The sequence below is a fragment of the Moesziomyces antarcticus genome (assembly GCF_000747765.1).
Source record: "Moesziomyces antarcticus DNA, scaffold: scaffold_v10002, strain JCM 10317, whole genome shotgun sequence".
NCBI classification, from domain to species: domain Eukaryota; kingdom Fungi; phylum Basidiomycota; class Ustilaginomycetes; order Ustilaginales; family Ustilaginaceae; genus Moesziomyces; species Moesziomyces antarcticus.
In genome coordinates, this window is record NW_014639008.1 from 2,464 (window position 1) to 29,763 (window position 27,300).

The 27,300-nt window shown below is 58.9% G+C and overlaps 10 protein-coding genes across 10 annotated transcripts, besides 4 other annotated features; 6 read left to right on the forward strand and 4 right to left on the reverse strand.

Moving 5' to 3' along the window:
* Window positions 1–612: 612 nt before the first annotated feature.
* On the forward strand, window positions 613–1,874 carry PAN0_002c0894 (ectomycorrhiza-regulated esterase; the record flags this gene model as incomplete). Its single annotated transcript, XM_014803062.1, has 2 exons — window positions 613–1,553; window positions 1,640–1,874. 2 exons carry the CDS (start codon window positions 613–615, stop codon window positions 1,872–1,874), a joined length of 1,176 nt encoding a protein of 391 aa, XP_014658548.1.
* A 1,743-nt stretch (window positions 1,875–3,617) lies between these two features.
* Window positions 3,618–4,751: a sequence feature (In-frame stop codon was detected at splice-junction site;~conserved hypothetical protein).
* Window positions 4,752–4,843: 92 nt separating this feature from the next.
* Window positions 4,844–6,033: a sequence feature (In-frame stop codon was detected at splice-junction site;~conserved hypothetical protein).
* Window positions 6,034–6,112: 79 nt separating this feature from the next.
* Window positions 6,113–6,262: a sequence feature (In-frame stop codon was detected at splice-junction site;~conserved hypothetical protein).
* A 241-nt stretch (window positions 6,263–6,503) lies between these two features.
* Window positions 6,504–6,612: a sequence feature (In-frame stop codon was detected at splice-junction site;~conserved hypothetical protein).
* Window positions 6,613–7,379: 767 nt separating this feature from the next.
* On the forward strand, window positions 7,380–8,858 carry PAN0_002c0896 (CoA-transferase, family III; the record flags this gene model as incomplete). The annotated part of the gene is made up of 1 exon (XM_014803063.1): window positions 7,380–8,858. The coding sequence occupies one exon, from the start codon at window positions 7,380–7,382 to the stop codon at window positions 8,856–8,858; it is 1,479 nt and encodes a 492-aa protein (XP_014658549.1).
* A 252-nt stretch (window positions 8,859–9,110) lies between these two features.
* Window positions 9,111–10,859, reverse strand: PAN0_002d0897 (MFS general substrate transporter; the record flags this gene model as incomplete). Its single annotated transcript, XM_014803064.1, has 1 exon — window positions 9,111–10,859. The coding sequence occupies one exon, from the start codon at window positions 10,857–10,859 to the stop codon at window positions 9,111–9,113; it is 1,749 nt and encodes a 582-aa protein (XP_014658550.1).
* A 555-nt stretch (window positions 10,860–11,414) lies between these two features.
* Window positions 11,415–12,245, reverse strand: PAN0_002d0898 (uncharacterized protein; the record flags this gene model as incomplete). The annotated part of the gene is made up of 2 exons (XM_014803065.1): window positions 11,415–11,797; window positions 12,179–12,245. The coding sequence occupies 2 exons, from the start codon at window positions 12,243–12,245 to the stop codon at window positions 11,415–11,417; spliced, it is 450 nt and encodes a 149-aa protein (XP_014658551.1).
* A 466-nt stretch (window positions 12,246–12,711) lies between these two features.
* Window positions 12,712–14,516, forward strand: PAN0_002c0899 (acetyl/propionyl CoA carboxylase, beta subunit; the record flags this gene model as incomplete). Its single annotated transcript, XM_014803066.1, has 2 exons — window positions 12,712–13,067; window positions 13,193–14,516. 2 exons carry the CDS (start codon window positions 12,712–12,714, stop codon window positions 14,514–14,516), a joined length of 1,680 nt encoding a protein of 559 aa, XP_014658552.1.
* Window positions 14,517–16,224: 1,708 nt separating this feature from the next.
* PAN0_002c0900 (uncharacterized protein) lies at window positions 16,225–18,461 on the forward strand (the record flags this gene model as incomplete). The annotated part of the gene is made up of 6 exons (XM_014803067.1): window positions 16,225–16,362; window positions 16,522–16,699; window positions 16,802–16,899; window positions 16,982–17,160; window positions 17,246–17,302; window positions 17,378–18,461. 6 exons carry the CDS (start codon window positions 16,225–16,227, stop codon window positions 18,459–18,461), a joined length of 1,734 nt encoding a protein of 577 aa, XP_014658553.1.
* A 558-nt stretch (window positions 18,462–19,019) lies between these two features.
* On the forward strand, window positions 19,020–21,437 carry PAN0_002c0901 (p-loop containing nucleoside triphosphate hydrolase protein; the record flags this gene model as incomplete). Its single annotated transcript, XM_014803068.1, has 1 exon — window positions 19,020–21,437. The coding sequence occupies one exon, from the start codon at window positions 19,020–19,022 to the stop codon at window positions 21,435–21,437; it is 2,418 nt and encodes an 805-aa protein (XP_014658554.1).
* Window positions 21,438–21,614: 177 nt separating this feature from the next.
* Window positions 21,615–22,607, reverse strand: PAN0_002d0902 (uncharacterized protein; the record flags this gene model as incomplete). Its single annotated transcript, XM_014803069.1, has 1 exon — window positions 21,615–22,607. The coding sequence occupies one exon, from the start codon at window positions 22,605–22,607 to the stop codon at window positions 21,615–21,617; it is 993 nt and encodes a 330-aa protein (XP_014658555.1).
* An 824-nt stretch (window positions 22,608–23,431) lies between these two features.
* On the forward strand, window positions 23,432–24,709 carry PAN0_002c0903 (26S protease regulatory subunit 6B; the record flags this gene model as incomplete). Its single annotated transcript, XM_014803070.1, has 1 exon — window positions 23,432–24,709. One exon carries the CDS (start codon window positions 23,432–23,434, stop codon window positions 24,707–24,709), a length of 1,278 nt encoding a protein of 425 aa, XP_014658556.1.
* A 147-nt stretch (window positions 24,710–24,856) lies between these two features.
* PAN0_002d0904 (uncharacterized protein) lies at window positions 24,857–26,845 on the reverse strand (the record flags this gene model as incomplete). Its single annotated transcript, XM_014803071.1, has 1 exon — window positions 24,857–26,845. The coding sequence occupies one exon, from the start codon at window positions 26,843–26,845 to the stop codon at window positions 24,857–24,859; it is 1,989 nt and encodes a 662-aa protein (XP_014658557.1).
* Window positions 26,846–27,300: the final 455 nt, after the last annotated feature.

A 27,300-nucleotide genomic window follows, 5' to 3' on the forward strand; every position in this document is an offset into this window, starting at 1 on the left:
CTTAATGACTATTGCTATACGCATCTTGTACTATCATATTATGCATAGAAAGTGGCATGTTTGACAGTTGCCCCTACCCGGGGTTTGCCTTGTAATTTTGATCTTTGAGCAATGTCGATTTTCTGGCCGCCTAACCCTAATCCTCTTTGCGTGTTTGCATTTTGACGCGTGTGAAATTGAGAATCCTCACCAACCGGGCTGCTAACCTGTCGATCAGTGAGGGCGGCGACTTGGTCATCATCAACCACCCTGCTTCTTCGAGCCCGAAGTCGGCCAACAGCCACGCTCTGCTTGCTTAGCGGCTAGGAGCGCGCAAACCCCTATTCGAGTCCCTTCTACCACCATCGCAACTCACAACAATGTTGCGCCGACGTCGACTTGCCTGACGTCGACTTGCCTGCTCGTTCGGATGCTATGCCGAGCACGCGCTTGGGCGGCGAGCGTGATGTGTTCGCAGTCGAGCTTGCGTTGGCATCGGGGGTGGGAGCAGCACTGGGCCGGGAAGACAGTCAACTGTGAACGGCCGACACACGTGGCAAGGACGAAAAGCTCTTGGACGTTACCGGGAGCGCTACGCTGCGCAGTGCACCAGGCCGCCCTGTGCGCTCGACCATGCGTGACGCGGTGTCGCGGCAGTTTCAATCGCGGCTCGGCAATCCAGACAGAGCAGCCAAAGTGTTTCGCGAGGGGACGCCAATGCCGACGCCGACGCCAGCTGACGGCTCTGCGCAGCCTCACTCCCTTGCCGACGTCCTCCACGTCCAAGGCCTTCGTCTTTTCTTCAGACCGTCCCTCTATATTACATGGAACCCTCTTATTCCGAAAGCGCCAATACCATCACCACTGCTCCCAATACTTCCGTCATCCCCACTACTTCGACCTTCATCAAGCGTGCTGTACAGGATGCAAGCTGCCAGAGAAACCCCGAGCACCGAGCACGAGGTGACGTTGCGCATTCCCTCTGCGCAGACGGGTGTAGACATTGTCGGCATTCTGCATCATCACCATTCGACGCAGCAGCAAAGCAGCAATGTAGCGCTCATCCTTCACGGCCTCATGGCGCACAAGAACCAAAGCTATCACCGCGAGCTTGCCGCCGCACTCCCGATGGACAGCTTTCGCTTCGACTTTCGAGGCAATGGCGAGACGGGCGGTGCGTGGGGAATGTGCAACATCGCGCATGACATCGAGGACCTGCAAGCGGTGGTGCACCACCTGCGCAGCCAGCTGGGCTACCGCATCGAGCTCATAGTCGGCCACTCGCGCGGCTCGCTGGATGCCTGGGCGTATCTCGGCCGCGATGAGCGCCTTCGCTGGGACGACGCCACGGACGTGCCCTACCTCGTCGCTGTGTCCGGCCGGTGGGATATGCCCCGGGTGCTGGACAGATACGACATGTACAAGCCTGGCTTCGAAAAGGAAGGCGTCTTCCGCTGGCGCACGAAGAGCGCCGGCGTGCAGCGAGAGTATCCGGTGTATCCCTCGGATCTCTCGCGCATGGCGAGGTTTCCCATCCGTAGCATCGTAAAGCGCCTGCCTTTGGACACCGACGTGTAAGTCTGCATTTCCCTCTTTCCTTGTCCCAAAACCACGACTGACACTGTCTCCCCCCTTCTCGCAATTCACCGCCGCCCGCCAGACTCCTTGTCCACGGTACGGAGGACCGCACGGTCCCGGTGCAAGACGCAGGCAGCTATCTGAAAGAGCTCTCTAGTAATCCACGCCGATCGCGTGACTCACAGCAGATCCAGCTCATCCAAGGCTCGGACCACATGTACAAGGGCTACACACACGATGTAGTCGAGCGCATCCTCGGCTGGTACCACCAGCGCAAGGCGGCCAGGGCTACGGCTCCCGCGCAGGCCCGCCTCTGAGCTTATTGCATCAGGCACACCGATGCTTCGAGATTCTGTGGCTATCTTGACACTGGAATGACGTGACGATGCTACAACATTTGCGTGTGGTGCTCCGGCCGTGCTTCCTCGGCGTCGTTGGGACGGAGCAGTGTCGATGAGTACCAGAACGTGCAGCAGTGACAGGCGAGCAAGCGCACACGTGGACGGCCGTGCTGACATCGAGGCTACACTGAAACGATGGCTGGGGCGTCAACCCGGCCAATTGGCGCCTATTTGTCGGCTCTCTGGCGCAGCGAAAGCGACAATGTGGCTGCAGCAATCTGCACATCGACGTCCAGTGCATTTCGGCTGAACTGTGCATTGCCGCTCAACGCCCTCGGCTGCTGGCACCGCGTCACGCAGATCCCTGCGAGCTTGCCGATCTTCCCGAATTCGGGAACTAAAAATCCGGCTTGCCGACCTGCTGCTGCGATACAATGCTAGATTCTTGTTTTGCAGGAGGGCCAAATCCGTGTACCGGAGGTTCGGATCTTATCAGCAGGCACGGCGGCATGAAACCGGGAAAAGCCGGCGACTCGCTCCACGCCTCCTTTATACGAGCCACGCCAATGGCGACGGCGGCAACACGTCTTTGCTATGCTTTGTCTGCTATGCTGTTGCTGCCTCCCTCATCTGAAGCAAGGTGAAGAAGAGGGTGAGGCCCCTAGAGTGGAAATATAGTTCACCGCGGCGACTGTAGGTTTGCAGATCGACCGCTGTACAGTATGATCACTGCATCTTCGCAAAGTGCCGAGCCGCCCGAAGCCCGTCGAGCATGACATTCGGTACGGGCAACCGACCTGCGTCGGCTGTGCGTCGTGAGGTGCCGCGCTACGCTGTTCCTCAGGTGGGCTCTTGGTACTTTGTCCTGCACCAATCCTGGTACTGCGTCACGCAACACCGTCGCGAGGAGCAAGTCGTCCTAGTCTCACGTGCTGCGCTTGGCGCTGCCCGTTGACCAATGGCTTCTGTCATGTTGTGCCAATTCGCGTGTCGCTCACCTGTACCGCTTTCACGCTGGCTCGCGAGGGAGCCATGTGTTTCCTGACACGCAGTGCCGGCTAGTCCCCATGCATGTCTCTTGGAGTCAATCTATTGCATCGGATGCAACCTGGTCATGCTTCGCTATCCAGAGAGACTAGCGCCGACGCAATGTGGTTAACAATCGTTGTCTCTACTATCTCAGACGTGCCCCCCACTATCTCAGAATGGGGGATCCGCAACAGCATGTGAGAGAGCGAGCTGCGACGTCGAGGCAGCACAAGAAGAGTTCGCCTGCAGGCTGAGACTGATCGCATCAGTTTCATACCAGTCTGGGCTGCGTGTGCCGTTGTGCTTGACGTGCTCGGAACAAGACGGCAATCGCGCCTGAGAAAGGCAAGCGCTGGCAGCGGAAGCTGAGCGCGTGGAGCATGACGGCATTGGACCCCAAAGACGCCGTCGATATATATCATCGACTCCTCGGTGCAATGGATTACTAGATCCCTAACGTAACGTACTCCTCAGGAGCCACCGATTCCACCGCCAGCTCGTCTACACCCTTAGCACCCCGTATACCATCGACATTCACCGGCTGCTGATACGACGTCACCTCCGCACCCTAGCACGGCCACTCAGCCTCCATAAGGACCCCTGTCATCGCGACTGACAAGGGAGAAGCAACACCAAGCTGACGACACAGAGCACGGATCCGTAACAACGGCCACAGCCGCAACAGCAGCCATGTCCAAGCTACTACCCCCCAACCCGCACACGGTGCAAGGTAAGCCGCTCTTCCTCGCACCCAATGGCCCCAAGCCAGTCCGCAGGGTCATGATCGCCAATCGCGGCGAAATTGCACTGCGAATCGTGCGCACCTGCCAGCAGATGAACGTCGAGACCGTCGTGGTCTACACCGAAGTCGACGCTTCGGCCGAATTTGTGGCCCACGCTACTATCGCAGTCAACGTGGGTCCCATGGCCACGGACAACAATCCCTACCTCAACATCAAGAAGCTCATCGACGTGGCGCTTTCGCACCAGTGCGATGCGCTCCATCCCGGCTACGGCTATCTCTCAGAAAACGCAGATTTCGCCGATGCCGTAGCCGCCACAGGACAAATCAGGTTCCTGGGCCCGCGCGGAGACGTGATGCGCTCCATCGGTGAGAAAAGCCGCTCGAAGCGCCTGCTGCATGAAAAGCTGGGTGACCAAGCGCACCTTGTTCCCGGATACCACGGCACCGCTGACATCGACCTCGAGACGGCGAGCAAGATCGGCTACCCACTCATGATCAAAGCTTCGTCCGGAGGCGGTGGGCGAGGCATGCGCATCGTGCGCGAGCCAAGCCAGCTCGCTTCGGAGATCGCACGTGCACGCTCGGAAGCCCTGCGCAACTTCAACTCGGACGAGCTGCTGTTCGAACGCTACATCGAGGGCGGAAAGCACATCGAGGTGCAGATCTTTGGCGACAACCATGGCAACGTGTACGCCCTCGGCGAGCGTGACTGTTCCGTTCAGCGCCGACACCAGAAAATCATCGAGGAGTCACCTGCGGTCGACTGCGAGCAGGACCCGGAGCTGCGTAAGCGCATCCACCAGTCGGCCATCACCATCGGATCGCTTCTCTCCTATCAAGGTGCGGGCACGGTCGAGTACATCTTCGACACCAAGACCAAAGAGTTCTTTTTTCTCGAAGTCAACACACGTCTGCAGGTGGAGCACCCCGTGACCGAGATGTGCAGCGGGCTCGACCTGGTCAGCCTCGGCATCTATGTCGGTGGCGACGGAGATCTCTCCAAGCTGGCGCCTGTCGCCAATCTTACACCCTTCGGACACTCGATCGAGTGCCGTGTCTGTGCCGAGGAGCCCGGCGCTGTAAGTTTGTCATTGATCGGCACGTAGCAGCCCACCGAGTGGATGTTGACAGTGTTCATATTCCTTCCATGATCGATTCTCTCTCTTGACAGGACTTTACGCCGCGGACGGGCGTTGTGAGGATGCTCGAGGTTCTCTGTCTGGGTCAACCGGGAGTGCGCTTCGACACCAGCATCCGGGTGGGCACAACAGTCTCTATCTTTTTCGATGCCATGCTAGGCAAGCTAATCGTGCACGCAGCCACCAGGCTCGCTGCCATCGAAAAGATGCTCCAGGTGCTACAAACCTCGGTGCTGATCGGGCTGCCTACCAACATGACTTTTATGAGCTCCTGTCTGCGCCATTCAAGCTTTGTAGATGGCAGCTACAACACGTCGCTAATCCCGAACAACCTCGACTGGCTGCTCAACCTGCCAGTGGAGCTTGCGCCATCGGCTCTCTCGACAGGGCCCAAGGAGACAGGCCTCCCGCTTGCCACGATCGTACCTGCGTTCCACCTCTTCAAAGAGCTGCGTAGCAAGCTGTATCCAGCACGCAGCGGCTTGCCCGCCAGTTTTGGCCTGGTAAACGGATGCGACCGCAGCGTGTCCAAGACGGAAAACTTTGTCATTTCTCTGCCGGACGGTGGGCAGGAGTGGGATGTCATGGTGGAATACGAAGGCAGTAACGGCGACTATAACCTCAAGATCTGGACTAATGAGTCGAGTTCGGCCGTTCAGGAGGCCGAGCATCGCGTCAAGGAAAAGTATGGCGGCAGCAAGTCCAAGGCCAAGGCGCTGGCGGCACAGCTCAAGGCGAGCCGCGCTACAGCCAAGTTCTACGGCTCGCTACCTACGCGCGACGGGCTCGAGGGCCGTGTAGCGGGCGATTGGCAGCTGGGCGTACAGCAGAGCGAAGTGCATCAAGTGCGTTCCACGCTGCTCACGTCGTCGCAGGTGCAGCTCTCGTCGCTGCCCGCGACGACGGGCGCTCATTTGGCGACGGGCCGCGCGCGCTGGGCCACGGCCACTCTCTCGCTTGAAATCGATGGCATCACCTCGACCCACGTTTTGGCGACCGACCACTCGTTCCAGGACCACGAAACCAGCGCACAGACCGCATGGGTCTGGTCGTCTAGGCTTTGCGGTCCTATCAAGGTGGTGCGACACGGAATGCGCACCTACGCGCTGGCAAACCAGTCTTCGGATGACTCCGCGGCGAGCAAGGCAGCCTACGTCACGCCCATGCCTGCCAAGATCCTCAAGATCCTAGTCGAAGACAACGCCGATGTTGAAGCTGGACAGTGGGTATAAGGCACAACGCTTCGGCGTCTCCCGTTCTCTGATGGATAGCTGACTCTCCTTCTCTTTTCCGACAAACAGAGCTTTGCTCATCTGCGAGTCAATGAAGATCGAAACGACCATTCGAGCTCAGGTCGCAGGCAGGCTTCACCTGCATGTCCAGAACGGCGACACGGTGCCAGAGGGCAAGCTGCTCTGTCAGGTCGGAGCCGAAGAGCAGCAGCAACAATAGTAAAGCGACACGGCTCGCGGGTGCAGGGTCCGCGTTGCATCCTGATAAATCCTGCTGTACCTCGACGCTGTAGTAAAGTAGAAGACCAGCTGTGAAACCGGCTGGGCCTGCCGGCGTCCGATCAAACCAGACACGTTGCTTGGCTATACGTCGGGCAGGCGACGGCAGTACACGCGCAGGATCAAGCTAGCTTCCCCTCTATGTATCTACATCGAATTTTAGATCTGATGCCCTTTGTAGACCACTCAGCTTTTGGCAAAGACCTCGTGCATACGAGGACGAGCCGAGCGAGACAGTGTTTACTTATGGTAAACCAGAAAGCGTCATCGATGCACGTTCGGGCCGCTAAAGTGAGGCAATTTTTATTTTTATTTTTCGAGACTTTTTTTGATAAACCATGCGGTTTTCACGTTTGATTGTCCCTTATCTGTCGTGTTGTGCAACGAGCGTCGGCGTCGGGACGGATTCAGCTGTCTCCTGGTGCCGGATCGTGACTATGACCGACCTCTCGGGGCTTATCCGTAAGATCAGTGGCGGTGGAGAAGCCGGACTCGGGAAATGCAAGGGGCAGCTAGCCTATATTCCAGTTGTGACGTGATCCTCAGCCGGCGGACAGGCGGCCGTGGCTTGGCACGTCCGGGTGCCCGCCTCGCTCGGCTACGCGCAATTCTGTCGATTAGCTTGCCGGAACAGACATTAGCTGGCAAAGAGCGAGGCGATCAGGACCTTGACAAAGCTGAAAGGGCGCATGGTTCCTTTCCCCACTTGCCGTTGCGTCTCCCGTCGCAGAAATGCAAGAATGCCTGGTGACAGTGCCTAGCTACGATCGGAACCAATCGGCCGAACCTTCCGACCTTGCTCTCTCGTCGACCCCGCTCCCGAGCATTGCGTCAACCAAGGGAAGGGGCCGAAACAAGCAGTTCGGCATGCCTACTTATATAACGAAAGCGTAATGGGATTCTTCTGCCTTCCCCACCCCTCATCCCGCCCAGCTTCCTTTCGCAGTCCAAGTCAGTGCGCACAGTGACTGGTCAGCTTTGCAGTCGGTCATCCTCGACGTCTTTGCCTTGCGCCTGAAGAAGCCTCTCGGGACTAGCGCTTCCGTATCTGTTCAGCATGAGCACTTCCACGGGGGCGCCGACTGTCTCTGCGAGCTCTCCCAGCACGGAAAGCATCTTCCAGGACCTGGGAAAGCAGATTGGGCTTGACCTCTCGGCGCACAATGCTACGATCACGGGACAGGATCCGGTGGTCCCTTCAACGCACCGAATTGGCGACGCCTGCGCAGCTGCGCTTGCTCTGGCCGGCACCGCAGTCTCACAGGTAGGCCATGCGCGCGGCTCGGCCCTGGAAAAGATCAGCATCTCGGTCGACGAGGCCATCATGCAGCTCACGGCCGCCTTCTACACCAAGCTCAACGGCGTGGCACTGCTTCGCCTCTTCGAAGATCCCAAGCTTTTCCACAACAGTGACTTCTATCCCACAAACGACGGCAGGCACGTCTTTCTGCTTCTCACCTATCCGCGCCTCCGCGATGCCGCGTGTCAAGTGCTTCGATGCCCGCCGGAGAAGAAGGATTTCGCCGAGAGCATTGCACAGTGGAACGCGTTCGAGCTCGAAGAGGCAATCAACCAGTCCCACGGCTGTGCTATTGCGCTGCGCACCCGCCAAGAGTGGCGAGAGCACCCGCAAGGCAAGGAGCTATTGCAGCAGGACCTCGTATCGGTCATCAAGATCGGCGAGAGCGATCCTTTCCCTCTCTCTCCATTGTCGCAGCCGGATACGACGAAAGGGAACGCTTCGCTACCGCTCGAAGGCATCCGCTTGCTGGACAACGGCCATGTGATTGCCGCTCCCATTGTCAGTCGTCTGGCAGCTGAATTTGGTGCCGACGTGCTCCACATCTCGTCTCCCGACCACCCAGACTCTGCTGCTATGCTCAACGAGACGGGCCTCGGCAAGCTGAATGCTTTCTGCGACCTCAATGAGGAAAGCGGGCGCCGTGGATTCGCCGACATCATCTCTGAAGCCGACATCTACGTGTGCAACTACCGCTCCCTCGAGCGGAAAGGCTACTCTGCCGACGAGCTAGCCAAACTCAAGCCCGGAATCATCTTTGTCGACATCACCGGATGGGGACGCACAGGACCGTGGGCAACCCGCGGAGGGTTTGATCAGCTCGCCTGCACCGCCACTGGCTTTTCGGCCGAGGAAGGTGGCTTTTCCGCCCCGCGACTGCCGCCTACCTATCTGCTCAACGACTACCTGGCGGGGATCTTGGGCTTTGCTGGGGCGCTGAGCGCCCTTCTTCGCCGCGCTCAAGAAGGTGGCAGCTACGTCGTCAGCCTGAACCTCGCCAGCGTCGTCATGTGGGTTCAGGATCTTGGCTCGTTTGAACCCAGAGATGTCGAGCACCTCTCACCTATCGACCACAACGTGGCCGCGGACAAGCTCGACTCGGTGTGGGGCCCGAACGGCAACTCCACGTACCTCGGTGTTCGTATCGGATTTGAACACATCAAGCCCCACTTCAAGCGCGGCGCCCAGCCTGCCGGTGCCAGTCCTCTTTCATGGTCTCAGTTCAGTAGTGCTTGATTTGGATGACTTACACACGGCGATCTCTCAACCTAGCAAGGAGAACTAGCATCTCGCTCTGACCTTCGATCAAATCAGAACCAGTGTCTCGTGATCTCGGCATTCGGAAGAGTGACTTTCACGAGCAGTGACACTCGCAATGTCTTATTACTGAGCTAGATTCGATCTATCAAAGAGGATTCCTTCCTGTCAAGTCTGTGCGTGTGCGAAACAAAGGCTCGAGGCGTTATGAGCAGTCCAGCGTGGCTCGGCCTACTTAGCATTGCGCGACATGGCACGGAGGCGAGCTCCATAACGATGCAACAGAAACGGAATTGGTGTCATGGCCAATGCCAGGAAGCCCAGTAAACTCGACCCCCACTTGGTACCTAGTCGAGAGTACATTTGTCTCGCGAACAACGGGAAGGCTGCGCCAAAGCAGCTGCGTACGATGACGCCAGCTGCCAACGCCGAGGCCGCATTGACGGTGTAGGCGTCGATGATAAAGTTGAAGAGACCTTGAAAGACGAAAAAGATGCCGAAACCTAGCAAAGCGGTAGAGAGCATGGGCGCCCAAAAATTGATGTTCGGATCGCTGGTCCAGGCGAACCAGAAAAACCCGATGGTGAGCACAGGCGCTCCCAGCATGGCCATCGGAAGGCGCTCTTCGGGGGCGACCTGGCTGTCAGGAGCACGGTCAATCATGCGCGCATAGCGCGGAAACAAGACGGCGATGTAGAACAACACACCGCCGAATGCACCCACGGCAAAGGGGATAAACATGAGGCCCACGATGCCCGCACTAAAGCCGTAGCCCTGGCCAAAGACGATGGGCACAGCTTCAAAGAGCAGGTATACGACGCCGTACAAGAATGCCATGAACAAGATCGAAGCCAGCAGCATGGGCTCTTGCACCGACATGATGAATGGCTTGATGAGCACAGTACGCACCAACGTCGATGGTGTCAGTTTTGCATGCTGCTCGAGCGGTGCACGGTAGAGATCGCTTCCGGTCTCGCGGCGCAGATGCTGGGCTTTGTGCTTGAGAAGCACGGGCGCGTATGTTTCTGGCAGCGTCAGCACAACCAACGACCAACAGACTCCGGAAAAGATGGCACAGACCCAGAACGCCCAGCGGAAGTTGACGCCCGAGTCCTGGATGAAGCCGCTGACGATGGGGCCCAGCGCGGGGCCCGTGAATGGGGCGCAAGCGTAGAGACCCGTAGCGATGCCCCGGACGCGCGTCTTCCACAGGTCTGCGATCAGACCACCCGAATTGCTGAGCGGCGCGGCGGCGGCGGTGCCGGCGAGGAGGCGAAACGCCAAAAGAGCGCCTGTGTTTGGCGCTAGCGCACAGCCGACATTCCAGCAAGTGTAAATGAGCAAGGAGGCAGAGAACACCTTGCGCCGGCCGATGCGCTCCGAGAGCGGACCCCAAAGCCAAGGTCCAAGGATGTAGCCCGCCACAAAGATCGAGATGGTGAGTGCGGCGACCTCTTCGCCGAAGCCGTAATGTTCCATCAGGCTCTTTGAAACGCCAGAGGAGATGGAGGAGGTAAATGTGGACGCCAGTACCACCACGCAGGCGAGCGAGGTGAGGTAGATTCGTCGCGCCACCGACCAGTTGTGCGGATGATTGGGGTCGTCCGACCCTTCCCAGCCGACTAGGCGTATCTTTTCGTTATGACTCGTCACACTGTCTGTCTTGGACGCATCTTGCTGCTGCTTGGCCGCCTCAAGGTCCATGGGCAATGCGCCAGCGGCGCTAGGCTTATCGTCGTCGTTGTCGGTGATCGTGCCGCAATGGTGTCCCAGGTCCGGTTCCCTGTGATCCAAAGGCGAGGTGCTGGTCTTTGAGTTTTCCGATGCGAAAGGCGTGTAGCTATGCATGTCGGGAGCAACGCCTGTCTGCGATGAGGCATATGACGATATGCCCTCCTCCTCTACGGCCTGAGGCCCGCTGTGCGCCGCCGTTGCGGGTGGATGCGCCGAGGTATGTGTCTGAGTATCCGTAGTATGCATCCTCGTAGCGCGAGGCCAGGCGTAAGCTTGTGCAGAAGAGAGAGGACTAAGAGAGTCTGTACAGAGACTTAGCATATCGGCACGGCGCGTCCCTGGATGTATATAGGCCGGTATAGTCTCACAGTAGAGAGATTGTGGCTGTGGAAGCGCTGCTAGCGCAGGAAAACGCTTGCCACCTTGCTGGGTAGAACGCAAAGTCCAGACTGACAGGCCTTTCTAAAGCCTCAGGATCGATGTATTCTCGAATCAAGAGGCCGAATCGGGCCGCCGCATTCCACAAGACAGTATGACAGCATCACCCGATTCGTCTGATGGTGGTGATCCGAGCACGTTTCGGGCAGTTAACATTGCGCTGTGCAGCCACGGTGCTCGCCTATTCAGAGGCTTGACGTCGTCTCCGCCGCCGCTGCACACGCTATGGCTGCCGCAATACTACAGTGTGCCAGTCAATAATGCTACGTTGCTACGCAGTGCGCCACCATCTAGGCGTGAATGGGGCGAGTAGCAAACTCGCTTGCTTCCGCAATTTCGGATAGCAGAGGGCGCTAGCCGAGCTCAGGCTAAATTCCAGCCGATCCTCGCAATTAACCGAAGCCGCGGAGATTTTCCAGCTCGCCGGATATCAGCAGCTTTGGACGAGGTGCCACCTGCTGCCCGCCATGCCAGCAACACGTGCAGAGCGGGAACCGCGTCACGCAGCGGCGCTGTTGCGGGTGACGCCGTGTGCTTTCCGCCGTCGGCTTGCGACTCTGCCTGCGCCTGTACCTGAACTTGCGCCTGCATCACTGCCTCCTTTAGCGCGACCACGCCTCGCGAGCTGCAAGCTGCCGCGCTAAGGCGGATCCGCGCAGCCATCAGCCCCACTGATACGGTCCACCTCTCACATTCGCTCTTTTGCGCTTCGAGCTCGTGGAGGTGCCTGGCCTGTGCAGCATTGTCTGATACGCGTGACAGTCAAGTAGATTGATAGCCGCCCCCCTCCCCCCTCTTTCTCCTCCGCATCCCTCCCCCACCCCGATATCGGCTCCTCCTAAGCCAGCGCGGCTTGCCTCGCGCGATGCTCAAGCTTCGGCTAGAGATAAGGAGGTCTCAACGCCGTGTGATGCGCAGCTGAACCGTCAATGCGGTTACGCCTTTAAGCGTGATTGAGAGCGTGGTTCGCCTTGTTGTTCCAATCTCTTTCTCTATCATTCAGCCCAAGCCTTAGCGAGGTCGACCGTCGTCTGATGGCATACAGAAGGCAGAGAGATCAGACATGTCGCCTGCTGATACTGGTGGACCCAAAATGGATCCGAATCGGTCGTTGCTGATGAACTCACGGGACAGCTTCTGCCTTGCTTTCGCTGCTGCTTCAGATGCACGTGCGATGACGCGAAGGTCCCACATGACGCAGTGTCAGATGTGTTACGGATGCTTTGGGACGGCAAGAAAGGCGACATTCTTCTGCTTGCACATGCCCTCGAATCCCTTTCACAAGCGAGAGGCAGAGAAACGCATGCAGCGACAGACCAGGACAACATGCGGACGGCGTCTCCGTGCCACAGCCTCTGCTGAAGGCCAGCCTGTCGCCGCTCAGATGAGGCAGGGGAGGTTCAGGAGTCGTGCATCCGGCTGCTCGTCATCCAAGCTTTATGTGAAGTCTAGAAGCGGGACGGAAGACTGATATATCCAAGGTCCACTTCGTCCCGAAGGCGTCGCAGTCTGGCCTAGCTCTCTATTCGACCATATCTTGCTCTTTCCGCTTTCTCTCACATCTCTTGCGACACCGAGTCTCCGCGCCAGCCAAGGTGTTCTCCCAACCATCAATTTTCTCCCCTTAATTTAATCTCACTGTGCCGACCACCGCACCATCATGTCGTTCAACGCGCTTCAGACACCCGAAACGCCGCTCAAGCCAGCGCATCCGGCTCTGAGGCTACCAGTGCTGGAACTACCGCCGTTGGTACGGGACCCAGAAGTAGAGGCGAATCGCACAGCCAACGAGGCTTTGATCCAAGAGCTCAATGAGCGCACGCAGAGCGTGCTCAACCAGGGGAGTGGGAAAACGCAGCTGCTGCACCTCAGCCGTGGCATGCTTTTGGCGCGCGACCGCATTGCGCTGCTCTTGGACCAGGATTCCCCCTTCCTGCAGCTCTGCACGTTTGCTGGCTATAACCAGAAGGACTGTACCCCCTCCGGCAGCGTAGTCGGAGGTATCGGCCTCGTCAGGTGAGCTTTCCTTGTTGTGCATACAGGCTGGCGGGACCGCAGTAGAGGTATACGCAGACTGACGTGCGATTGCCACATTTCGTGATCCATCTTCATCTCGGCGTGCGTCTCGTTCCCCTCATCAGCAACACGCTGACCATGTGCATCGCCCACATCCCGACCCTACAAGGCGCATCGGCGAACCGCGCGCAGATTGCAAAGATTCAGCGACTGGGTCAGATCGCACACGAGAACCGCCTGCCGATCGTGTTCCTGGTGCACAGCGCGGGGGCAAGTCTGCAACAGCAATTCGAGTTCCACTATGGTGCGCGTCAGTTCTATGATCTGGCGACGCGCTCCCAGGACGGCATTCCTACGTGCTCGGTCGTTTTTGGCCAGTGTCCCGCAGCGGGAGCTTACACGCCCGGAATGTCGGACATGACGATCATGATTCGCGAGCAGGCGCAGCTCTTCCTCGGCGGGCCCCCTCTGGTCAAGATGGCAACGGGCGAGGAGACGACTGCCGAGCAGCTCGGTGGTGCTGAAAAGCACGCCACCGTATCGGGTGTTGCGGATTGCCTGGTCAATAACGAAGTGGAGGCGATCACCGAGGCGCGCTACTGGGTCGCCTCGCTCAACTGGGACGAGCGCATTTCGCGTCCCGAGGCTCTGCGCCTTCCAAAGTGGGAGAGTCTGGAGCCGCTGTACTCGATGGATTCGTTGCTGGATGTTGCCCAAGCCAACATCAAGAAGCCGTGGCGCATCGAACAATTGATCGCACGCATCACCGACGGCAGCCGTTTCAACGCTTTCAAGCCTCTGTATGGTGCCAACACCGTGACGGGCTTTGCCTTTGTCGCGGGCCACCCGGTAGGCATCATTGGCAACAACGGCGTGCTGAATCCCTCGGACGCGCAAAAGACGACGCAGTTCATCCGGCTGGCCAATAACAACAATGTCCCTCTACTCTTCCTGCACAACATCTCGGGTTTCATGGTGGGACGCGAGTTTGAAGCGGCTGGCAGCATCAAGTACGGCTCGCTACTCATCAATGCCGTGGCAAACTCGCGCGTCCCACACATCTCCATCATTGTCGGCTCAAGCTACGGCGCGGGCAACTGCGCCATGTGTGGGCGTGCGTATGACCCGCGCTTCCTGTTTACCTGGCCGCAGGGGCGCACCTCGGTCATGGGACCCGACGCACTCGCTGGCGTTGTGGATATGGTGGAGCGGGAGATCCTGAACCGAAGCGGTCGGCCGGTCGATGAAACGCGCCAGCAAAAGCGCCGCGATGCCATGCACGCAAAGGTCTCGACCGAATCCGACTCGTACTATTCCTCCAGCCGCGTACTCGACGACGGTATCATCGATCCGCGATCCACACGCGATGTCGTCGGCTTCTGTCTCGAGATCTTTGCCCAGGAAAAGATTCAGGGGAACCCGGGCTTTGGCGGAGTCTCTCGCATGTGAGCGGGCTAGCGATCGCCACCTACAACTAAGGTGGTCGACGTCTAAGATTGGCAGCTGCTCCCTGTTGAAGCCCTCCCCTCTCCGTTCACTGTACATACAATGTCTCATGTGTTCAATATGACAGACGAATCGCCGAAATGAACAGATGTGATGCAAACTAGGTGTCAGCAAGACGTGATTCACTGCCATCCAAGCTCTTCGTTTGCTTGCGTTCGCTAGTGCGAGATTCAAAGTGCACAGACTCGGTGATGCCGGTCAAGGGCTCTCTTGTGGCGATCGACTTCCCCTTACGCTGAGGGCAAATTGAGCACACCCCTCTTCTCCTGAGTAGTCTCCTTGTTTCTCCCTTGGAACGGCTTTGACGGGAAGCCTGCTCGGAGGCTGACTCGAAACATCCCGATGGAGAATTCCGGCGACGGCCTCCGTTGAAGCGATGCAGTGTTGGACAGCTTCCAGAAGCCCAGACCCGCGGAATTCCTGGCGGTGTTTTCACATGCACCATTCTGACCTACGGGCGGTGCAGCAGCATCACTCTCTGATGCAGCCGTATCGAAATCAAAAGTGATCCCTTGCCGATGCCGTCATTCCACATCCGAAGTGCCTACATCCGTCCGCGGCTCCTACGGCTAAGTCTACGTGCATGCCGCTGCAAACTCATCGCATGAATTCGGATTCCGTTCGGATCTTCAAAAAGGAAGCTAGCGTGCGCTAGTCCGTCTGACGCCCACGCCCACCTCTTTGTTCTGCAGCTGGGTGCCCAAAAGCAAGCAGCCTTGCAGAGTCGCTGCAGGACCGTACGCCACAAGCCTGTCTCGCAGCAACCCCCACCCTGACTCTGGATTTGTTTGGCATCGCCGCGCCCACGCATACCACTAGCTCGGATGGGTTGGCCCGGGTGTCGGGAGCACCATGTCGCTTACCGCCCCCTTGGGTTGCCTCGGGTTTCGGAAGCATCAACTGTTTACCGAGTCTGCAAATTGATCGCTTGTACGCTTAGTCTGGATACATCCGCGCCAACGGAACGTGGACGAGCGAGCGACGGAGGCAGCTACTCCTCCTCTCCACAATGCAGCGTCGGTATCTTATGCACACACGCTTTCCCATAGTCTTGAACCTTCGGCTCGGAGATCGTCACTCGCTCTGGATCGCAAGCGAAGGATCAGCCCGCCTGCAAAGCACCTTTCAGCCAGCTCGTAGCAGAGTGTCATTTCACTGCGAAGCAAGCAGGACCAGATAGAGTCGAGCTGCTCTTCGATGAGAACTTTCACGTTTTTCACACGGTCAGCTCGGCTGAACTCGAGGTGCGCACGTTATCGGCGGCCTTTTCGGCGGAATAGCAAGGCCTATGATGGGATCGAGCCGGTGTCAGCTCTGAAGCGCCACAAGGCTGCAGGGTGTGAGCCTTGAATGCAACCAGACCATTGAAGTATCCAACATATCGCAGTATTATAACATGACACCATCGCTAGCTTAGGCGGCAACCAAGTTGCCAAGAAAATGAAAGAAACGTGTCACCCACGAGACACAGTGATTTTGCTGCAACTGCGTGTGTACAGTGTGGCTGGAACGTTCCTGATCGTGCCTGACTACTGTCGCGCCTTGCTTGAACAATAACCAGCGAAAGGTCCAAGTCTGGGCGTGCCTATCAGCGACTGTACCTTGTGCATAGATTGCATCTTGTTCAGGCTTGCCTCTGATTCGGAAAGCAATGCACAGAGCGGCTACTGTTGATAGCTTTGCCGATGACCCGAGTGATCTGTACACGGGGAGGCTTTTCGTACCGGATCAGTTGCGCTGCATTGCGTTCAGCGGTCAGGGTCGCAATGCAAATGCTCTGGTGTGCAGTGTAAGTACTCTGGTGTAGAGACGCCGACGCACCCTCCTCGGCGCTTGCTGGCAAGGACCGAGCTCGATAAGCGGGGCGCATGTCAGAGTGCCTGATGGGTCTATAAACGCTCCCCGGGCAAGTGCTCCCCCAGCAAGTAGCACTTTTCCACGTCGATAGACTCTGAAGTCGTTTGCCTTCTACCAACTCCTTGTCCTTCTTTATACGACCTACAGCGCAGCGAGCATGGTTCGATCGACGAGCATCCTCCACTCTGCTTCGTCGCCGATGGACAGGCAGAATCGAAAAGGGAGCTGGACGCCGAGTGAAGACGCACTGCTCACCAAGATGATGCAAAGTAGGTATTGGGCGCTCTCGCAAGTGACCATTACTTGATCGCTGTTTTCATTTGACTAACGTGTTCTTGAACGCTCGCACTGCTTGCAACGGTGTCACACAGGCTATGACGGTGACCTGGCCGAGCAACATGGTGCAAAGGCAGGTCACGTGAGCTGGGTGGGCATCGCGCAGCACTTTGAGAACCGGAACGCCAAAGAAGTAAGTAGTGTCGTTTGTAGCACCGAGATGTTGCCGATGATCTGTGCTGACGTTGAAAAGCGGTGACTTGGCCGGGAAATAGTGTCGCAAGCGATGGAAAAGTAGCTTGTGCCCGGGCATCTCCCGAGGGAGCTGGACATCTGGGGAAGACGAGCTGCTGCGCCAAGCCATGCAGATTTACCCGGGGCAATGGGCCAAGATTGCTAGGAGCTTGGGCAGCAGAACGGGCGACCAGTGTTCGAGCCGGTGGCGCGTGCTCAGGTAAGTCGCCGTCTGGGAGTCATGTCGAGCAGCTTTGGCGATGTGCTGACGAGGCAAGATGGGTTTCATATCTCGTGCTTTCAAGCGCGGGTGCTGAGTGGAATGAGGATAGGGATCGGATCCTTCTTGATTATGTCAATAGGTAAGCCTACTTGTTGCCGGCAAGGGGTGCGGTACATGCTGATCCACGTTTCCGCTGGCAAACGCTTGAACGCAGATATGGAAAGCGATGGGCGGAAGTGCGTCGACTGCGATTGCCGATGTTCACAAACGCCGAGTGCCGCAACCGGTACCATCGGATCATTCGACGGCTGAGTGCAGAAAAGCGGCACGAGGCCGAGATCGAGACGCTCAAGTTGGTATGCAGTCGAGAGGCGGCCGAATGTTCCTCTTCATCGTCATGGTCTTCGGCAGCGTCGACACTGTCCTCGTCAAGCGATAATGTTGCAGGACTTTCACCCACAAGCCGAAGGGCAAGCGTAGTCAGCAGCATCAGTAGCAGCAGCAGCAACAGCAGCTTCAGTGGCGGAGCAGTCCCATGGTACGCTGTCGATCAAAGAGGGCAAGCGGATGACAGAAGCATGCCGGCCCAGGCGAAAGCGATGGTGACCAACGAGATGGCGTTCGATCAGTTGATGCAGCTCGCGGGAGCGCTTGTGTCTGCTTGGCAGCCCACCGACGACCCTCTACCGCAGCAGCAGCAGCAGCCATTGTGCCAGGACGAGAGTACGTTGAGCGTGCAAGATGACAGAAGCACGTTGAGCGTGCAAGATGACAGAAGCACGTTGATCCATGCGATCAGCAGCTTCGTCAACAGCGACATACCGGTGGCTGGAGCCAGCAACATGACCGTGTCCAGCCCGCTGACCACCAGCATGTCGCGGACCGATGGACAAGCATGGAGGGACGTGCTCCATCTTCCGGAGTACAGGACGATGCCGACGGCTACAACTACGCCAACGAGACCCTTGGTCGGATCATCAGCAGCGCCGACACCAGCGCCGGGTATGATGCCCACGCGCAACATCCAAACGTGCCGCGGGTGCGGGTTCGAGCCATGCTTGTGCGATTGGGCCAACATGTGGCTATCACAGGCATCCTTGCATCCGCTCGTTGAGCTAGACGGATTCGACCAGCTCGACGACAAGGGCAGCACCAGCAGCATTGGCAGCACCAGCATCAGCGATCGCACGGGTGGCGGCGCGGCCAACAGTCTAGGCTTCAACCAATCGCTGGACGCTGTTCCATCACCTTTGGCAGGCTCGATCTCGGCGCCGCCACCACTCGGGTGGAGGATGTAGAGGCGAGTGACTGCGTCCGTATCTTGTACACAGCCAGTCTTCGCGGAAGCTTTCAAGCTGCCAACAACGATCAGGACACAATCGAGGCTCAGGCAGACGCACTAGCGTGCAAGTCAGATATCGCAGCTATACAGGACAATACGAATATACATCACCGTGCTCCTTTGTTTGAGGTGGTGAAGTTTGAAGTCTAAACGTACGCCTGAGTTCTCTTTGCAAGTGACCTCGTTGGTGGGTCGGGAAGAGGTGGTGCAGAAGGCAGTGGCTCTGCTTCGGCGTTTGGGAGTCGAGCGTGTTTGCGGAAGGCGGAAGGCGGGTGGGAGGAATCCCGACATCCGATTTCCGAAGGGGCGCTCCACATGCAAATTCCCTCTTTTTTTCCCCTCGCGGTTACAGCAACTCAGCCACCGCTGGAAATTTGCGCTACTATGACATCTGTACTCTGTACCTTCATCACCGTCGAACTCTCTTCGCCAAGCACAGCATCCGCAACGCTGTACCCCTTTGGACAGGCTGCATCGAACGTGTAGCAGAGGCTGAGCCGAACTAGACACGATCATGCTGCGAGCAACGAGTGGAGGCTCGAAGCGCGTCGAGTGGCTTGCCTCACTGTCGCGCCACCATGCCTCGGGCTCTTCCAATGCCCCGCCCCGGCTCACAAGCTACGGCGGAAGGACACTTTATACTCCATCCAATACGCCCTATCGCCCAGTAGGCACACCTCGGCCATCATGCTCTCGACAATCAGTCGTCAGGTTCATCAACTCTCAGCAGTCCTTGTCCTACTCGACTCAGACTGGCCCGGGTCTCAACCAAGGGACACCAGAAACCGAGATGGACTCCACCCCTCCAGCTCCATCCGACAGCTCGAAACTCACAAGTCCAGAAGGCGTGAGCGAACGCTTCCAGCGCCTCGGCCTCAACGCCAACGTCTGCCGACAGCTCACCACCTCTCATCCGCACATTCGACAGCCCACACCAGCACAATCCGCACTCATACCCGCTCTCCTCTCACCTACCGATGTGATTCTGCGCGCACACACGGGCACGGGAAAGTCGTTTGGTCTTCTCCTCGCGCTGCTCAGCAAGCCCCGCATCGTCTTCCGCGATACCGCATCCACAGCGGCGGATAGCGCTGCTGGCTCCAGAAGCAAGCGCAGCCGACCCAAGACAGGCATCGCGTCCATCGTCCTAGTCCCGAGCAACGAGCTGGCCTCACAGTATCTTCGATGGGCCCGCTCGCTCTTTCCGCCGTCGAGCTTGCCATCCCTGGATCCCGTCATCCAGTGTCTGGTTCGCGGCGGCCTGCCAGGGTCCGGTGCGCGCACTCCAGAGGAGGAGCTGCAGCGCCTCAAATCCAACCCGCCCCACATCTTGATCGGCACTCCGGGTCGCATCATGGACATTCTCAACACACCTGCCGGCTCTTCCCTCTTGGGCATCGACACCTTGCGCACGCTCGTGCTCGACGAAGCCGATGCCGTGCTCCAGCTGCCCGGAAGATTCCCTTCACACAAACAACGCTGGAGGCACGAGGTGCACAAAGCACCCGGGCTGCTCATACTCGACACCATCATGAAGAGCCGAGCCACACATTCGGGCGGCGAAAAGCATCTGACAGCCGGTCTGGAGAACCGGCCAGGCAAGCAACGCGACGAACGACGACCGCCGGAGAACGTGCGTCGCAACACGTACAAAGCGGCCGAGCGTACGCGCGCCAATCCGCAAACGGGACTTGCGCTGCCCAAGCCACGCACCGCTGGCGTCCAGCCGCTCCAACTGGTGGCGACCAGTGCGACGGCCAACTCGGTCATGCGCCACTTCTTTGGAGCCCGCACGGGATGGCTACGAACGGGCGTCAAGGAACACGGTCTCGCCTTTGCTCCGCAGGTCGGACGCTGGATCGATCTGACGGGCCTGAGCGGCAAAAGCCTGATCGACCAGGGCATTCGCGGACTCTTTGGGCTCAATGAGCAAGCACGAGCCAACGGGCTCATCGAAAGCTCGCTGGAGCAACCGGCCTCGACCATGCCAGCGTGCATCGCACATACGTGTGTGGTGGTGGACGAAGCACCGCTATCCAAGCAGCTGTCTGCTGTGCCGCTGCGCAACTTTGAGCCGAAGCTTGCGCGCAAGAAAGCACGTGCGGCTGTGGCCGCCTCTGCCGACTCGAATCCGGCCACGGAGACGGCGGGAAGCGCGCTGTCGGAAGAGGGCTACACGATCATCAAGCCCGAAGACGAGCCGCAAGAGCACGATATGGATCAGACGCTCATCGAGGCGCTGGCCTTTTGCTTTGCATCCGACGCGGTGGAGCGTGGCCTGGCCCTGATCCCTGCGCGCTGGAGCTTGCTCAAGACGCGAGCTGCGCTCGAGGCGCTGGGTGTCTCGGTGCGGCTTGCGTCGGACGCCTCTGCGACGGAGGCACCTCGCGAGAATGCTGCGGGAGAGGCATCCGAGCTCTTCTTGCTGCAGTCGACCTCGTCGCGTGGGCTGGACATTCCCGGGCTCTCGCACGTCTTTGTGGTTGGGTACGCATCGGTGGTCGATGCAGTGCAGTACGTGCATGCGGCTGGGCGTGTTGCGCGCATCGGGCGCGAATCGGGTGCTCCGGTGGCCGGAAAAGTGGTGACTCTGCTCCGAGGCCTTCCGCACGCGACGCCGCTCCCGTCCGAGGCAGAGACAAGCAGCAAGCAGTCCGGACGCGGGATGCCAAAGAAGGCCATCTCGACGTCGGAAGCCAAGATGGCCAACGTATACAGGAGATTGGGCGTGGTGCCGACCAAGTTTGACCTCGGCCTTCTCACTCTACGCGGAGCCGAGGCGTCGGCGCCGGTGGCAGCAGCTGCGACAGCGGATGCAGACGTCATGGCGAGTCCAGAAGCAGCATCATCGGCTCAGGAGCATGCATCGGACGGAACCACCTCCAAAGACCAAGCATCCGAAAGCGCGGCAAACGAGTCGCCGCAGCAATGATCTCGTAGCGACGGGATCCCACCTCTCATCTCATTCTTGAATCTCACGCATCCACTTTGTACTCTAGACATGCGATCGGAAGACACCATTCATGCGGATTGGAGTGCGGGCTTGGCGAGAACGATTTGGTATTGCGCAGTGGCGCGAAAAGAGTGGTGACAATGGCGCAATGGTGATCTATGTGAGGAAGGACTCGCCACAGCCGCAGGCCTCTTTTACGTTTGGGTTGTTGAAGACAAACTTTGCGCTGAGGCGGTCCTCCTGCCAGTCCATCTCGCTGCCGATGATGCTGAAGAGCGCCTTGCTGTCGATGAGGACTTCTACGCCGTCCTGCTTGACGCGCTCGTCGAAGCGACCTGCCTCCTGCGGCTTGATGTACTCGAGGTGGTAAGACATGCCGGCGCAGCCCTTGTTGCGGACGCCGACACGGATCATCTTGGGGCCCGAGTCGGAGTCCATGAGCGCGCGCAATCGAAGCACGGCGGTGGGAGTGAGCTTGAGAGCGGCGGTGCGCGAGCGGAATTTGGTGCCGCGATCTGAGGACGCCTTTTTGGGAGGAGTCGTGGCGGCTGCGGTTGCTTGCGGCATGGTGGCGGCGACGCTGGGGTCGCTGGCTAGCTCGGCGGCTTTGGAGGGTGTGAGATTGGTGGTGGGAGCTGGATCTGCGGCGGTAGGAGCGGGTGTGGCGGGCGATGGCGTAGGCGCGCGAGGATCCTTTTGCGACTTTGGCGAGGCAGGCGAGGAGGGAGACAAAGTAGCGCACGCCGGGTCCACGGCGGCCGTGTCGTTACTTGAGGGACGGACGGGATCCAACAAAGGCTTAAAGGATGCTGGCGAGGAGCCGAAAGCGCGGGATGCGCTTAGTCGGGACGACGAAACGGAAGGAGGGAATGTAGATGCTGTGTGTGCGCGGGAGGTGAATGTGGACGTCGAAGGGCTGGCGGACGTGGAAAGACGCCTCCGGCCGGTGGCGGTGGCGGCGGAGTACATGGCATGTCGAGATGAGGATGGTTGTGTGAGATGTTCAGCCGTTGCGCTCCTTCTGCTGCGGGTCGCGTAGGTGCGACTGAGTGTTGAGACGGTGCATGAGGAGGCGCCGGGATACAGGAAAGAGAGGCGTGCGGCTCTGGACGCTGCGGCGAGCGCTGTCGAGGCGGGTGCTATCGACATGGTTGTGGAGTGTGCGTGGACTGATGGAAGATTGGTGTCGATGATGATGGTGGAGAGGAGAGGAGCCCGTTCGGGACTGACGAAAAATGACGCCGAGGACGGGCGTCTTCGGTGGCTACCGGAGCTACATTTGTGCGGCTCTGCAGCGTCATTTGTCGGGCGACGCGCCACAGCGCGAGTGTTGGGCTGCTGGGCTCAGCCCTCTAAATCCGACCACTCCAGCCGGCAGTCGAAAATTCAACGCGAGTCCAAAGTGGAGCTCAGCCAAGCCAGCGCCACTCGACCTGACATTTGCGCATCTTGCCATTGGCTCGCCCCTGCTTGCTGCTGGCCCCAGCCTGAGTGATGACGGATCAAGCCAGCACCGGCAGTTACAACGATGACAGCCCGCTAGGATGGTACAATGTAGCACTGCTCCAAAGGTTGAGGCCGAGGGCATGCCAGCGGGGCCACAAAGCGATTAGTCAGTCAAGATCGGGATATCGGGCTGATCGAATCGACAGCGATCTCCAAATTGCAAGTGTTACGTTCATATAACGCACAAATTCGCCGGCCTGTGAGCGGTGTGATCGAGGCGTGCGGAGGTCGAGGTGGCGCGTCCAAAGTGGAGCAACACGCTCAGGCAGCAGCCAAGTCTGAGACGGAGCATCTGTCTCTACAGCTTCCACCCCACCATCCCGGCACCTCTCCTTGTTTGCTTCTCAGCGCACCCAGCCGGAGTCGACGCTCGAATCGTCCCTTCCATTGCGAACGATCCGCGCTTCACCGTCGGCAACCCTCTCTACCCGTTCTTAGAACCGTCTATCCATCGACTTTGAACCACCATGTCGGCTGCAGTCACCTCCCACGCCGCGGCCACAACCACCGCCCAGCCCAACACCGCCTCCCTCTCCAGCATCGGCAACGCAGCAGCTTCCGCCAGCGCTCTCGGCATCCAGTCCTTCTACCAATCCAAGATCCGATCCTACGAGATCCTCATCAACCAAAAGACCCAGAACCTCCGCCGTCTTGAAGCACAAAGAAACGCCCTCAATGCGCGCGTACGCCTCTTGCGCGAAGAGCTCCAGCTCCTCCAGGAGCCTGGCTCCTACGTCGGCGAAGTCGTAAAAGTCATGGGCAAGAAAAAGGTGCTCGTCAAGGTGCAGCCAGAGGGCAAATACGTCGTCGACATCGCTTCCGACATCGACATCTCCACCCTCACCCCCACCCTCCGCGTCGCCCTCCGCTCCGACTCCTACACCCTCCACAAGGTGCTCCCCAACAAGATCGACCCCCTCGTCTCCCTCATGATGGTCGAAAAGGTGCCCGACTCTACATACGAGATGGTCGGCGGTCTCGACCGCCAGATCAAGGAGATCAAGGAGGTCATCGAGCTTCCCGTCAAGCATCCCGAACTCTTTGAGGCTCTTGGAATCGCTCAGCCAAAAGGTGTACTCCTCTACGGCCCTCCCGGTACCGGCAAGACGCTTCTCGCCCGTGCCGTCGCACACCACACCGACTGCCGCTTCATCCGCGTATCCGGCTCCGAGCTCGTCCAAAAGTACATCGGAGAAGGCTCGCGCATGGTGCGAGAGCTCTTTGTCATGGCGCGAGAGCACGCCCCCTCGATCATCTTTATGGACGAGATCGACAGCATCGGATCGTCCCGAGGCGACGGCGGCTCGCGAGGCGGCGATTCCGAGGTGCAGCGAACCATGCTCGAGCTGCTCAACCAGCTCGATGGCTTCGAAGGCACCAAGAACATCAAGGTCATCATGGCCACCAACCGCATCGACATTCTCGACTCGGCCCTCCTCCGCCCCGGCCGCATCGACCGCAAGATCGAGTTCCCTCCCCCGGGCCCCGAGGCACGTGTCTCGATCCTGCGCATCCACAGCCGAAAGATGTCGTTGCAGCGCGGCATCAACCTCCGCGCGCTCGCCGAAAAGATGGGCCAGTGCTCCGGCGCCGAGGTGCGCGGCATCTGCACCGAAGCCGGCATGTACGCCTTGAGGGAACGCCGCCAGCACGTCTCGCACGAAGACTTTGAACTCGCCATCGCAAAGGTCCTCCGCCGCGCACAAGCCTCGTCCGAGACTTCGGTCAACAAGCTCTTCATATGATCGCACCCTTTCCCGCAAACCGCATGTACCACCATCCCGTCTATTGCAATCGCAGCCCTTTTCCAGTGCCGCTTTCTCGCATCACACGTCCGGAACGGGCAAGGTGAAATGTCGTGGCAATTACTACGATTCAGGTCAGCCACCTGTCTAGGGCGCCTGGGCGAGCGGCCCAGAGAGAAGTTCGGTCCACCACGGGATCTCGTCTTGCACGACGTTGCTCCCGTGGTCGTCGACGATGCCATCGATAAAGGTTTTGATGCCTTGGCCGTACATGAATTGCGCCAGCTGGGTCGAGCTGGCACAGGCAGTAAGGTCGGCCTGGATGGGCCGTTGGCGGAGCTGAATCAGGTGCTGGATGAGTTGGACAAGCTCGTTCTGCATCTCGGCAGCCGCAGCACCGTCGGACAACCCCGCAGCGTTGAACCTGGCACGGAATAGCAGCGCTCGGAGCAGATGCATGCTCGCCTCGGCTTCAAGCGACAGACTCTCCCAGCCTCCCGGTGGTGGCTGCACTGCTGTGGTCGGGGCACGAGATGCAGCAGGACGCAGGATCCAGCCGAGACCAATCTCAGTCGCAGCCTTCCTGGCATAGAGTCGCGCATTGTCGATCAACTTGGAGCGCGTGCCCATCGCGCCCGGGATGCCAGCCGCCTCAAAGGCCGGATGCGAGCGGAATAGCGAAAAGCTTGAGAGCGCCAGAAGGATTCGGCATCTTGCGCGCGACGTAGGCGTCGATGTGTTGGCCTGACCCAGCACGGCGGCCGAGCCTCCACCGCGCGAAGCAGTATCGAGCGCCGAGAGCGCCTGCGAGTAGAGCTTGGTGCTGAGCGTCGCCAATGTCCAGATGGCTGCCACTGCATTCGGCGCAGGCTCGAGGCGAAGAGAAAGGCGGCAAAGATTCTGTCCTGCCTCACCCACATCGCACAGGGTTGGCACATCAAGATCTTGACGCACTTGACTTGCTTGGTCCGCAGCCAGAGGAGCTACGAGTCGAGTTGCCCAGTCATGAACAGCTTGCATAGCAGACTCTAGCTCGTTACTGAGCTGCGCAGGCTCTGCGCCGAGCTCGACAGCCCTGGCGATGCGTGCCACTCGCAACGCCAACGAGGTGCGCTCGAGCTCTCCAGATTTGGCTCGCATCTCTTCGGATGAAGATGCTAGCAGCGCTCCATCAGCCGAGGATCCTGTGGAGGTCATCGAGTCCGAGATGGTCTCGTGCACCCTCGCAGCGACCTGCTCAGCTGCAGCATTGCGAGTCTGAAGCTCCGGCAGCGAAGGTGCGACTTCAACCAAGGAGATGAAGCAAGCCATGAGAGAGAGCAGCGTTTCGACCAGGGAGGGCGGCGTGACCAACGAAGACGTGTAACCGTATACGTCGTCTTGATCTTCTTCGGGAGCTCCAAGCTGGTCTTGCTGTGGAATTTGCGGCTCCGGTTCAAGCATATCAGACTCGTCCTGCTCGACAGACGCGGTTTCGGCAAGCTTTTGATCCTTGAGGATGGCAGCTTGTCCGTCAGCCACGCGTTGAAACAGCGCCGACGCTTCCTGCCAGAGCAATGCCGGAGTGGTAGAGTGCGCAGACTGCCGTTGGAGAAGCGAAGGGGGCCGAAGTTGGGGTGGCCAGCCGAGCTCCTGGACCGCTTCACCCAAAGTCTGCAAGCAAGTGGCCAGGTGAGTGAGGGCGTCCAGCGTGAAGGGGTTGGGCAGCGGTGCATCAGCTGTATCTGCATCGATCAAGGGAGGCGCAAGTTGAGCTGCTTGTTCGGCCGTGTTGACGGCCTCGACGAGGAGGCTCAGATTGTTGGGCGGAAGCGAGAACTGCGTAGCCAGCAGAAACTGGATGCGCGAGGCATTGTAAAGAGCATCCGCACGTCTGGTCGGGTCCGTTGCCGCCAGACGAGCCGCCCGAGCGTAGAGCGTGCCAGCTTGATCGTAGAAGCGCTGAGCCTTGGAGCCAAACTGAAAGCGTTCACCTTTCTCCTCGAGCTCCACGCCGTCCTGCATGGCTTCGTCAAAGTCATGATAGCTTGACGGGTCCACCGGTCCGAATGCATTGGCCCTGCGCTGCTGCGGCGCAGTGGCCGACGTTGACGACGAGGCGAGGCTCGTCACCTTGGGCATGCGCTTCGGACCCATGCTTGCCCTTGTTGGATCTGTTGTGGTCGGAAGGAAAGAAGGAATAATCGGTGTAACGGCGCACAGACAAGAATGCCCAGCTAGCGTTTTGCTGGAGCTATTTTTTTCTAGCCGTGAGTGGAGGGCGGATGGCCGATTCCGCGTTCCGTGTTCCGCCGCCGACGGACCTCACAGCTGCGAAGCGCTCAATCCTGGATGTGCTTTGACGGACATCATCAGCGTTGCGCCAGCTTCCGTGAGACAAGACGGGACTCGTCAAGCAGCTCCGTGCTCCTCAATTCAATGTGAGCGCGCGTCTGGCGCGCCACGGACGCTCTCTCCCAAGTCACAACGACGCGCGGCAATGTGCCAGTCAGTCCGAGTCCAGAAAGATGGTATATTGATGAGCTTGTGAGAGATCGGCGGACATCACCAGTCCAACGGAAACGATTTCCGAAGGACCGCTGGTTGATGTT